Source organism: Telmatherina bonti (assembly GCF_933228915.1).
Source record: "Telmatherina bonti genome assembly, chromosome: 1".
NCBI lineage: Eukaryota > Metazoa > Chordata > Actinopteri > Atheriniformes > Telmatherinidae > Telmatherina > Telmatherina bonti.
Genome location: NC_136619.1, coordinates 32,377,459 through 32,390,772, shown reverse-complemented (window position 1 = coordinate 32,390,772; position 13,314 = coordinate 32,377,459). Strand labels below are relative to the sequence as shown.

Below are 13,314 nucleotides of genomic sequence, written 5' to 3'. Positions count from 1 at the left end.
GGGTCTAATATGGCTAGAGACATATAATTCAGCTTCTTATATCAAACTATTTGTTGAGCTGAGAGGAGCAGTCTAATGGTGTCTAAAGCCAGTCTGGACATGTTAACCTCCACCAAGGCTAACAAAAATCCACTATGATATCCAAAGTTTTTGAAAAGGGCCGTGCTTCAAGTCAGGTGAAATTTACCTGTTAACTCATCCATAACTTTTTGAACAGTTTGGCCAATAAATAGTCAAACAAATGACACAAACCACATAGGCAGGGGTAACAAGAGTCCGTGTCCCCCCCCCCCAGGCTAAAGGTTTTGCTCAACTATTCTGCTCATCACTACTCAAAATCTAATCATCTGACAGATTTCTCCACAAACATCTTTGACAGGCTGAAATTTCTTCTTAATCAGACACAAAAAGACACAAATGAGCACACATGGTGAAGATGGCAAATGAGGAATAATGTTAAAATCTCATCCACGATCAAGAAAGTGGGAGCTGAGGTTTGAAAAATATGAAGAAGGATGCAGTGCTAAGTATGACAATGGGACATGCCTCCTATCTTCATTCTTTTTGGATGATAAAATATAAACTTTCCAATATTCTATTAATATCTTTGAGACTGATGCTCCTAGATATGCAGCCTATGAGATGAGCAGGAAGATTTTTTACAAACGTCCAACATGTAAAGCTCAAGGAACTGCTTTGTTATTGGATCATCCTTCCATGTTTAAGCAAAGTAAGTCTTAACCTGTGATCTCAATAGTCAGGAGTATATGGAAATAGGCATATTTGTCATTTTGGTTGCTTGCAGGAAAAAAATTTCAGTGTTCATTAAAAACCAAAGATATCAAAGTTCATACAATGCAGGGCCAACACCATGGCTGAAGTAAGATGGCTGTACTGAAAACATGAAAGCAATCACAGGCTCGTGTTAAATTAAACCGGAACATGTGCAAAGCACACTATCTGCCATCATCATACAATCTAAAAAAATGCACAGGTTGGAAAAGTGAGCTCTACTTTGCTTGTGTGATATGTAGTGTAGCTAATTTGTGGAAAGTTCATGACTTTGTGAAGAAAGAAAAAGTTATGCTTGGCATTTAAGACATTCTTATTGAACTGAGACTTTTGATTAAATTTGGACTTTCATCATGTCTACAGTAGTTCTACAGCAGACCAAACTAACCCGGCAGGAAAGATTTTACACACCTTACTACAAACTGCAATTTTAAAATTTTGAAGGGATGCATGATTGTTTAAACACATTTTCTGTACTTTTAACTACTTTTTTTTAGTGACATCCAACTGGAAAACTAAGAAAATACACAACCAGATTATGGTATCTGAAAATTCTTCATATAGTAAGTAGTTCAGATTTACCATGGATTTCTACATCAAACGATCCCTTCTCAGAGGAGAAATTTCTCATCTGCATCAAACATATACTTAAAGACAGAAAAAGGTTTTTTGTTTTTGTTTTTGTTTTTTGTTTTTTGAATCTTCTTTTGTTTGTTTTGAACAACAAATTATTGTCCATGGGTATAAATTTGATTTAATTTAAGAAAGACATAAGAAAATGCCATACCAGGTTTGTTATTTAATGTTCTATAGAACTAAATGGAAGAAGCGGACTACAATTTATATGGTGGAAAGAAAAGTTGCCCCAGATCACCTATTAAACTAACTAGTTTTTATTTTTTACTGCTTGTCTTATCTTCTCCTTCAGAAATGCTTGATGCAGGAAGGGAATACATTATTCCAAAGGTTTGGTTTATTTGACTAAATGCAGCATGAAGGAAAAAAAAAAGCAAATATTGCAACCCTAAGTGGTAGCTGGGTGTAAACATTACAGGATACCTAAAGGACTGAGAGCTTAATACTATTCTCCTCTCATGGACACTCTCCCTGTGGTATTTAGACAAAGGCACATCACAGACAGTTCATTAAGACGTCAGAAAATTGTGTCATTTTGTAAGAAAATTACATAGTATATCTCAATCAATGACAAATTTAGGGTGAAAACATTTCTGAATGCAACATATTGGATTTTCTTGATGTTTCCCGCATACCAACCATAAATCATATGACAAAAGATCATGATAATAAATCAGTGTGTGATCTGATAAAAAAAAAAAAAAATCTATCCAACACAAAACAATCAGTCACGTTAACTAGTGATTAAAAATGATCAAATATTACTGAAACATTTTCTTTATCATTTTATGATTTCATAAACATTTGATATATATTATAATTTTATGATTACGTTTACCTAAATGTCAGTGAATCCCAACAAACTCCGTGTGCTGCAGTGAACTACTTCTTTTACAGAAGGTAAAACAGTTTTTTTTTTTTTTTAAAAAGAAAAGAAAACCATTGCACCCAGTTAAGATGAGCAGAAACAACAGCTCAGACAGATGAGACTACCTGCATCCAGCTCAGAGCTGCTGTGGGAGAGCTCGCTTCCTGCTTTCAAAGTTCCCACGGAAAGCAGAAGGACCACCCAGCGGCGCCGAGCGCGACTCCCATTAGCCGCGCGCAGCTCATTTGCATTAACGTCAGTAAAGGCTGTAGGTCAATCCTTGCGGGTGCTTTTATTGGATGTGCCGCTGTCAAGCAGTGCTGAAGAATTGGAAGGGCAAACGCCAGAAAAGGCAGAGAAAAGACAAACATTAAATCAGCATTATGTAGCTCGATCCTGCCTTACCTCCGCTCCGCTACCATCCTAAAATAATCCCACCGCTTTCACATCTGAAACTTGTGGAGACGGAGCGGTTTTTTTTTCTTTCTATTTTTTTTTCCAAGGTTTATTTTTTTCCTCCGTGTGTCTCTCTGAAGCGATTGGATTCTCCAGAGGAGGTACATCCACACATTTCAATCTGACAGCTTCTACATCCTTATTTTTTATTTATTTATTTATTTATTTTTATTTTTAAACCTCCAGAATGAGAGAAAATCGCGAAACCTGGTGACACTGTAGCCAACTGCACCCGGGTTTTGGAGCTCTTATATCAGGCGGATCATCCTCAACTGGGCAGCGGATGCCTGAATGAAGACTGGAAGCCATCCACGAAGATTTCCCTGTTTCCTAAACTGGTTAATTTTGGGTGGGTTGGTTAATGGAGTGGTCTGTCAGGCTACATGGCAATATGTTGTACGGAGGCTGTTTGACATGGGAGCGACCGACCAGAATAACACTCCGCAGTGTGAATATTTCAGCCTGTTGATGATGAACCACTCAGGACTGGAGCAAAAGTGTCGTGAGAATCGGTTTATGGCCCGTGTATTGAGCTGAAGTGGGCAATCTGACTGTTGGAAAGAAAAGCTAAAAGACAAAACAACAACAACAACAAAAGGCATCATCCATTGATGGCTACGAGTTGGGAGAAAACGTCTGCACATGAAAGCTTGGACACACACGCACACACACACACACACACACACACACACACACACAAAAATGGATAAAAACTAATGCATGAAGCTGACTGGGGGATTGCATGGTGTGTTTTAGGCCTACTTGATAACTGAAGTTGAGGAAAATCAGAAATGGTGATGTGGTACGAAGAAGGCCAGAAGAGGAGTCGGAGTGAGGGATAAAATCGTCCATGGGGATCTGAGCAGCTGAAGAATAACGGAAAGCAAGTTTTCGAGGACAAGACAGCTGCTTTGATTAAAGATCTCCAATTAAGTTCATGTGAAAAACAGAGGGAGGAAATCAGCTTCTTGGGTTGGGGGGGGGGGGGGGGGGGGGGGGTGGTGGGGGTTACATAGATATATTATTCATGCCTTGTGTTAGAGCAGTTGGAGAGCCGGCTTTGCTGTGGCCTAGATGATACATACATATATGTATTTATACATGCATTTAAAAAAAAGAATGAAACCCTAAGAGGAGGAGTGGACCTTCAAATAAAAAACACAAAGAGGGCGAATGACACTCTTGTAGCCTCAAAGTAAAGCACTTGCGCAAAAAGAAAAAGGCTGAAGTGGGTTGAAGCATGGGCTGTGCTTCAAGTATTCATATCTCTGATAGGGTGGTCTACCACAGTGGAAAAGAGTCTGAGGATTCCCACTCACCCCAGCAGACTAACACCACTCAGCATCAAGGAAATCCTGCCTCTGGACTACCCCTAAAGCCCCCAAACAGCAAGGTGAGAGAACCCACATTCATTACATTCTTACAGAGACACAGGAGTGTGTGTGTACATGAGTGAAAAGTGTGATTTTTTTATATATATATTTGTGTGCTCAGCTTCAATGAAGGTATTCTGTATTAAGGACATGATACAAGCATAATTGCAAAGCAACAAGGAAGATATTATAATAAAAAAAATGGAACTATAATTTAACCCAAGATACAAGAAAAGGTGCAAACTATGTTGAATATGATCAGTTGACATTTCATATGATCAGTTGTATTTATACTTTCTACAAATAATCCCCTCCAGCTTCAAAATTTCCTCTCTTGACGTTCCAAATTTGCTGCTTTTCTAAACTCAGAGGAAATGGGCCTTGATACACACACTGTGGAAGTCGTGGGGTCACCGGCCCTTCACGCTAACTTAAGGTATTGTTTTCTTTGTAGTTTCAGGATGACGCAAGCCTGGGCTGCAGTTTTTGGTGTCTCTAAATGTCCCCCATGCATGTAATCCTACTGCAGGCGTCGTGTTGTCTTAATAGAACGAAAATCTAGGCATAAAGCAGTGACGTTTGTCGTCAAACACGGCTCCTTTTTTTTTTTCCAGCTGACACACCATTTGGCCTCTGCTTTACCTTTCTAGCAGCTGTGTTACTCAATGAATTGTCCTCCCGTCGATTCTTATCGAGGTCTAAACTTACAGTTTCATTCAGAAAATTATGTTTGGGGCAAGTGAATGGAAAGCGAGGATTTGTGACTAGACAGCAAAAAGCTGCATCACTACAAAACAAAAAACAGAAACAGAACTGTCCCATTTATGTTTTGGCCTGTAAGTAATATGCTAAACATAATAATCTGGGCTGGGCCTGCCTGTATACAGACTAAACAAGGCTTCTAATCGAGATTTTGTGATGGTTTTGTTATTTCTTTCATTGCATACAATATTACACGTACACATAAAAACAACTACAAGGCAGATGTTTGTTTGGAACAAGGACATTTTTAATTACTTGCAGGAAACTAAGACGCAAAAGAGCTGGTTTTCATCTGTGCCGAACAGACGCTTCGTCTAGTTGACTAAAAACTCTTTCAGTGTCTAAATGATGTTTTCCTGGGATTCAAATTGATAAGAAAGTCTAAGGTGGTTTATAACATTCAGACAAATGCAACTTTAGGCATCATCAAATGCAAACGACTCTCCTGAAGAAGTATGAAAAAGGAAACGTTTTCAGAGCTTAGCTGTTCACGAGCACATCTGTGTGTTTTTCCGAGTATGTGTGCGTTTTGTCTGACAGACTGCAGGCTATTTGAGGGTCTCTGTCAAGCTGAATTTTGTGGCCAAATGTCACCCCAGGATGCAGTGAGAAGTCAGTGTGACAGATGCCCCCACGTCAGGACGCCCACTGTGCCTTTGATTGAATTAGCTTCCTGATTGAGTTAGACTAATGGTATCCAAATCTTCTCCAGCTGGAAATGGTTAATCCCTGTTCTGTAAGGTGTCATCTTTAACATCATCCGTGGTTTCCTCAGTGAGTTGGCAGATTTAATTTCGCCGTAATGTAACATAATGCACATGCAACTACGTTACAGTATACCTTTCATTAAGAAGCATGTGAGCAGAAGCTTGTTGGGAGGCGTTCAAGGCCGAGTAATACAAACTTCTGCTGCTGTTTGGTGTAGCTGTTTTGATTTGTTCTTTTAAAAGTGACCAATTGATTGCCGTGGAACTCTGTGCCTGCAGATTTAATCAGGCTCTTTGCAACACAATGTCACAGAAAAGTCCTTAATTTTTTGCATTATATTAGACTTATCCGAAGGTGGTACAGCTTTTTTTTTTTTTCTTTTTTTTTTTTTTTTTTTGTTTTTTTTTTTTTTGTAAATAGTTGTAATTCATAAGACCCTACAAGCTGACTGGAGAAGATGGTCCTGAAATGAGTAGCTGAGTTATCACATTGATGAGTGACAAGAGTATCTTTGGGTTTTGGACTGTTGATCTGTGGAAGCAAGATGCCACAGATGCTTCTGAGGCCCTGAAACAATGATATTCTTCACAATGTTTTAAAGAAACTCTATGCAAAAATCCAGATAATTCTGTAAAGAAGACATAAAGTGTCTTGGACTGTCTAAATTACTTTCTGGGACCGATTTAGTCTCTTGTGCTTTACCCACTGTGGTTTTTGAAGGAAAAAACACATTTATGTCCAGAAGGAGAGTAACTGTAACCCACAATCACATATTTGGCATAAAGTTTAAAGCACTGTAAAAATGATTTTAATCAAATGTTAAGGCTGTGCAGTGTCTTTGCTTACTTTTTTTTAATACCTGGAGAAAAGAGGACGGATGAGACCATGTGCAGGCGTCTACAGTGTGAGAAAGATTCAGTAGAAGTTTGGGAGTGTGATGTGAGTCTTTGTCAAGGGTACGTTACCATCTGGGCTGCTCTGGTGATGATAAGGCTCAAGTACAAGGTCCTGTGATAGTGGGCTATTTTTTTTTTTTTTTTTTTTTTTGCATGTATGTGAGTTTGAATGTGTGTGTGTGTGCGTGTCGGGCCAAACAGACAGAGAACGACCTCAGCCAAACATAACACCATTTATCTGGCCTTGACTTTTCCAGTTTGATTGCCCCTACTCAAGGAAATCAAGTAGCTCTCCTGCCCCGAACAGCAAACGTAGACCAGTTTTACCGTTAGCTTTTAGTATTAATGGAAAAGCACCATAAAAGGTGCTAAGCTTACAAGTTTCTCAGGAGTGATGTCGTCATTCGTGTTGCCTGATTCCAGCCTCTGCATTGACAGGTTGAGTTTTCCGCATGGACTTATGTTTTAGACTCATGTTTACATAGATTCAGTTACTTATTTTCTCATCTGTTGACAGAGTATTCTGCTCTGACAAATTTATGAAACATGACAGTCTGAAACAGCATTCAGATATTTAGCCTTCCCTTTTTTTTCTTTTATGTCCCGTTGTTATTAGGAGAAATGCCTTCCTGCAAGCCTGTGTTTTCTATGTGGTATACAAAGCAATGACAGGTTGCTGTCTTATTGAGACGTAAACCTTTGCCCATGCTTGATGTCCTGTTGCATAGGAGCAACCTTGCAGACTGATGCTGTCGTCCCCGTGCTAGACTAAAAGGGGGGAGTGGGGGGGGGGGGGGGGGGGGGGGGCATTACTGAGCTGATGTTTTAGTTTTTTGGCTTCTGGCATTTCATCTACTTTAAGTTTAGGATCAGGAAGTGACATCATGACCAATCAGCAGCGTATGCTGATGCACCACAGCATCTTTGTCATGACGGGATTGCCTACATAAGTTCTAAAACTGTGAGCTTAAAGTTCAGTCTTTGTTTCTTTAAGTTGCAGGAATTTCCTTCTCGTGGACTCAGAGTCATTAAGGTACCTTTTGATAAAGTCCCACAGGGCTGTCATGTGCGTTGTAATAGGAACTGCTTTCGTGCGGCTTTAATAGCATGGAGACCTAATTATGGAACTCTGAACTGATGGTTCTCCATTTGTAAAAATCTTCCATCTCCACAAAAAACACTAAATCTCACTGATTTGGACCATTTTTCCCTCTTTTAATCTGTTTCGCTACCTAGTGGGGGTGGGAAACTTGATTAAAAAAATCGAGATTTTTTTGCTTCACAATTTTAAAATTGATTTTTTTTTTTGTTAAATTTTTTTTTCCAAATAAATAAAAATAATCAGTTATAAAATTTTATTGTTTTTATTGTATTCATTGATCTTTTAACTTTTCTTTATAGCAGCAGAATGATGATCAGGCTATTGTGTTGTTTTTTCCTAATTGAAATCAAGAAAAACGACAAGCAAAAAAAAAAAGTTTAATACATTTTTATTTTGTTTTTAATCTACAAAAATCAGCAATATCAAAGAATTGTGAGAATCGCAATTTAAATCGAATCGACACCCAAAAAATCTGAATAAAATTGAATACAAAAGCATATCATCACAGCCCTAGCCAGATTGCAAAAGTCTAGTAGTTTTATCAAACTTTCTATATTTGTGATTTATGGAGTCTGTGGGGTGGCTTTTTAAATGCATCATGCATGTGTCAAAACACAATGCATGTTCTTGTCTTGCTGATTCTTCAACAGTTTTTCCCCCTCATGGTTATGTTTGCTGTGGCATATAGTCAACTGTGAGATCTTTATTTAGACAAGTGTTTGCTGTTTTGTTGACTAGCTGTTCTTTTGTGATATCCAATTAATTCAGTTAAACACAGAAGTCAGACTGGAGCAACATCTATGTTCATTGATAGAAATAAGATGTACCAGAGCTCCATTTAGCCATAACAGGATACAAAGGATGAATGGTACTGTAAACTGTATGTGAACTGTCCCCAAAAAGGAGATTTTGCTTTGTCACTGTTGAGAATTGATTTGGTAAAATAAAATAACACAAACACATTCTAAGTTGAGTCTAAAACAACATTTTAAAAGCTTGAAAGGGCCTGAAGGTTTTCTGTCAGCACTGTAACAAGCTAAGTGGTGGAGTCACTCACCCCCCTCCTATAACCTAAAGGTGACAAGGTGGACAAGGTTCCTTTTCTACCAGCTAGAAAGCGCTTAATTACTGCTAACTTAATATTTCTAAACCAAGAACCTCATGTGATACATCTTATATTTAAAGAGTGTCTAGTAAGATATGGTACTCCTCTGACCTGAGCCGCCTGTCTGTATTTGTCAAGTTTTCTCTCCCACTGTGTCTGTGTTCTCTCGCTGGCCAGTTATTTGTGTGTGTGTGTGTGTGTGTGTGTGTGTGTGTGTGTGTGTGTGTTTAGTCTGAGTTTAGAGTCACTGGGTAATTTATTCCAGAGGAGGGCAAAGGCTTAGCATGGTGGTGAATTAATCCACTGTGCTTTTTTAGCCGGCTGAGAGGACACAGACTGATATTGGCTCTTTTTCTTTCTCTCCCTCTTTCATTTGGCTATCAGCATTTCTGTGCTATCCCTTTTTTCTTTGTAATGCAGGGCAACAGTAACAAAACTCTTTGAATGCTCAAGGTTAATGTATGTATTTTCTACCCTACTGACAGCTGTTTTTGCCATCCCAATTAAATTAGTAGAAAACTTGATCAACTTTCGGAGTAGTTTCGTCTCGGTACGCCCACAGAGCGTACAGCGTTCAATTGACTTCAGTGTCTTCTTTGTCTTTACAGCTGCTGTATGGATCAAATGATGAAGTGGGTTTATCTATGCCTATCAGAGATGTCATGGGTGTATGTACAGTAGTCTTTTATAGCTCAGTGCATGGTACTAACTCCTGGCACTCAGCCATAACTCACACTTTTAATCCCACTGGGGCGTAGTTCTGGTGCTGTAACAAATGGTTTAAACAACAACAAAAAATAAAAAGAGAATGGTTTTAATTAAGATGTGCTGAAAGTTGTGTTGTATTTGGAGAGATTAAAGCAAGCGCCACGCTCCTGATTCGCATCTTTATGTTGAGATAAGCACAGCTGCTGACTGTGTGTGATACTCCGTTTGGCAAGAAAAAATACATTTCCCCAAATGTCGAGCTGCTCGTTTGAGACTGAGCCTCTTTTTCTCCAGCAATAGTAGGATTCATCCCATGTTCAGTTTACCAACATGAAAATAAACTTTGCAAACTGCTCCAACACAGCTCTTAAAATCCTCATTATGTTGTTATGTGTTATTTAAACAAGTCTGCCTGTATTTCCCTTCCTGTCTGGAGTGTGTGCAGGGGTAGTAAGAGGACATAAAGGGGGTCTTTTTTTTTTTTTTTTTTTTTGCTTTGTCATTTATCTCTACTGGCACATTAGCAGAAGGAGTTGAGAGGAAGCAAGATGGGGCCCAGGGAGCAGCCACACTTTTCTGATTGATGTAGAAGCAGCTCCAGAGCTTATCTCCCTTGTTTGTACATGAGACGTCCAAGATTTCAGAGTGAGATATTTCACTTCGGCGTCAATTCATTTTCTTTCTGAGGTCCAGTCAATTCACTAATCTGCTTGCTAACAGCAGAAATAACTATACGACAAATCCCTTTGTCACCGTAAGTGTTTATACAGAAGGTCTCTTCATTTCGGAGCTCTTGCTCACTTGTTGGGGTGTCAACTGCTTGTGTGCGCTCATGAAACAGAAGCTCCCATTGTTTTTTTAAATAGTCTTAACAAATAAAGCCACATTCAAAGCTACTTCTGCCCCCCCCCCCCCCCCCCCCCGCCCCCCTCCAGGTTAAGAATTTAGTATCATAAGGTCAGCATGTGATAGTTTCATGAGATTACTGAAATGGTATTCTTCCAAAACAAGGCACTACAAGTGTTTACTTTGTGGCAGTGCTTTCTGTTCGTGTTCAGAAGCTCACAGGAATGTAGATGTGAGTGGGCTCAGGTCCACTAGTGGCCTTCTAGAGCTCCTCCTTGAATGTGCCACTCCCCAATATCTGAGCGTTTGCAGGGGTCATCCTGCTGATGTGTGCGTCAAATGAAGCTTCCTGCTCCACAAAGCCAGACTGTCAGGGCTGATTTAAGGCACACAGTCCAGTAGTTAGTTTTATTTTTTGCTACTTTTTTTCCCTGTAGTCTGTTGACAGCTGTTCTGTCATGCAGTGATGTTATTAGTTAAACAGTCGTGCAGAGAAGTGAGAAAACTCAAGACGCATATAAATTCAGTGAGAATAAGCAAAAGCGTGAATATATATTTAAAATAATCATTAGTAGAGTTAAATTATTCCTGTTTTCTATTTATGAAGTTCAAGTCCTTGGGAACCACACCTTCATGAAATATCAGTAATTCTCATCAAACCAGCTCTGGCAGCATGCGCAAATGTTACTTTATCAGCCTGCAAACATGTCTACAGTGTAACGTTGGAGAGGTTGTGGTCCTTAAAGCATTGGTTACCTCCAGCGTGAAACCGTTGTCGTTTAGGTTTAGGGAAAACAACTGGTTATGTTTTGGCTTGAACACAATGTCAAGTTAATGCCCAAACCAACTTAGCTAGGGGCGAGGAAAGTTAAACGTTTGGCTTTGAAACCCTTTTGCTGAAAAAGCTTCAGAATATGACCAGAAATGATCTGTCTAGGTTCAGAAAAAATGATGATTCAGAATGAAAGACGTGAGCTTGTGCGGTTGTCTGTCCGTTAACCCTCAGCTGATTTGTCCAGGGTTTACCCACTTCTCACCCAGTGTCCGTTTGGAGACACTCTGCAAGGAGTGGATGAAGTGATGAAATAAGGTGAAAATGCAGTTAAAGACGGAGTTTTAAACTTATCAGAAACCCTGACAGCAACTTCTTGACAAATAATGACAAATTTGAGCAACATTTGAGGGAAAAAAAACAACTCCAAACCATCAAAGTGTGGTTTTGGGAGCTTTTTCTTCTCTTGTTGCATCTACTTACTGGGATCTTGATGTGTCTCCTGTTTCTTGGCGATGGTGTCTGTTTTTACAATTTCTTCAATCTATATTCTGATTGTGTTCAGTTTGAAAGGAAAAGGCATAAAGTAAAACAGCAAGCTGTTATTTTCAGACAAAGGCAAGGATGTGACTAAACTCTGTTTCCAGTCTGTAAACTATCGAGCTTCTCGACAAAATTCAACTTTCTTGACAGGAGATTAACTAAGCCCTCTTTAAAATCTTGATTTATTTCTTATATCCTGTAAAATGGGTTGAAAGAAAAAAACAAACAAAAAAAACCAACTTTGTTTTTCTGCATCCATTATTGCCATACACAGACCCCCACTTTAGATCATAATCCCTCCCTTATGAGAGATTCTCAAAAGTACACCATGTACAGAAGACACAATCATTGTTCCTCCAAAGAAAGGCTTCATCTGAGAGACATCTGTCTTACATAGTGTCACAGTCTGTGTCCACAGTGTGTGTCTTTAATCTCCCCTGCAAGAACGTCTTGTGTGACGATACTGCTTTAACTGCTTTGAAAAGTTTTTCCTGAGGCAAGATTTACAGAGAAGCAACACTGCTATGTTTGTGTTTGATGATCAATCAAATAGGTGTTTGTGAAATTAGCTAGTTAGGCTCTTTAGAAGTTTTGAGTTTTACCGCCTTTTTTCATTTAAGAAGTGCTGAGCAAACAAAGAGCACGACAGGAATTAGGTGGACAGGTTTGCAGCTTATTGGCTGTAGTAAACACGCAAGAGTCTCATTCACCTCGTGAGCACACATTAAGCCAGCCTTGCTTGTCTCCTCTTTTGTTTTAATAGACAAATCTATGATGCAAAATTCCCTGGAGTGTGTTCTGTCTTTTGCTCTGAAGATTTACTACACCCTCAGATGATATGCCATGGTGCATAGCACAGATGGTGTACATTGTTAGTGTGATGCATGTGGTTTTAAGGGTGCTTTAAGGTTCAGTACATTAATTGAGCCCAAAGCATATCTACTTTTGGGTTCACATAAGTTTCTCTTATTTCCAAATTTAGTTAAGTTTCAGCTGACTAAACTTTTTTGGCCTCTGCAAAGATCTTCCTTTTACATCTTTTTTTTATGCTGGGTTGGAAACTACTGGAATCATCAAACCCATTTGACCATGATATGCAAATGAACTTTTGCAGACACTTTGCACACAAGGGAAATGAGCTTGTCTGTATCACTTTACTTCGACGATGTCAAAGGCTCTATTGAAGTTTGATTAAATTGATTTAGATTAAATACAATGAAATAATTTTTACTAACAGATCTAGAAATGAAAAATAAGTATGTAATATGTAGTCTGATCAGCTGTCAATAACTCTTCAATAACTTGATATTTTTGTTCTTCTGTTAAACTGACCTGATCTGTTCATTTCTGAAAGCACTATTTCTGTTAGTTTATTGTGAAACGTGTCATTTTTTTCAAGCCTCTGCTTAATTATGTCATCTCAAAATTTTGCTTCTCAGCTCAATTTCCACTTTGACCCACTAGTTTGTAAATGCTTGAGAACATAAACGAGGCTTCAAAACACTTCCTTAACTTGTTCTATGTTGCCTGTTGAAAGCCAGAGAGCAACAAATACCTACATGAAACCTATGAGCATTGGAGAAACAATGGCACACAGCAGAATACTGTTATATATTTATGATGGAGGTGGATAAATGCTGAAACATTCCTGCATGTCTGTGAAAAGCACCTGTTGCACCAGATGGATTACATTCCTCCCAGGTCACCTGTTTAAACTGCATGCTGTTGAACCAGTAAAGCTGTTTGT

General features: G+C 38.9%; 1 protein-coding gene across 6 annotated transcripts in view; it reads left to right on the top strand.

The window, feature by feature from the left end:
• Positions 1–2,615: 2,615 nt before the first annotated feature.
• The window catches only part of pde8a (phosphodiesterase 8A), a 54,707-nt gene continuing 44,008 nt past the window's right edge, over positions 2,616–13,314 (top strand). The window contains exons 1-4 of one of the 6 annotated variants that reach the window (XM_079245991.1): positions 2,616–2,853; positions 2,939–3,101; positions 4,028–4,145; positions 9,307–9,366. In XM_079245991.1, the coding sequence (XP_079102117.1) occupies positions 9,343–9,366 (24 nt within the window). In that variant the 5' untranslated portion in view covers positions 2,616–2,853; positions 2,939–3,101; positions 4,028–4,145; positions 9,307–9,342. Of the gene's footprint in view, positions 2,854–2,938; positions 3,102–3,776; positions 4,146–4,442; positions 4,562–9,306; positions 9,367–13,314 lie in introns of those variants that run through there. The other 5 variants (XM_079245993.1, XM_079245994.1, XM_079245992.1 and 2 more) reach the window with 5 other exon arrangements.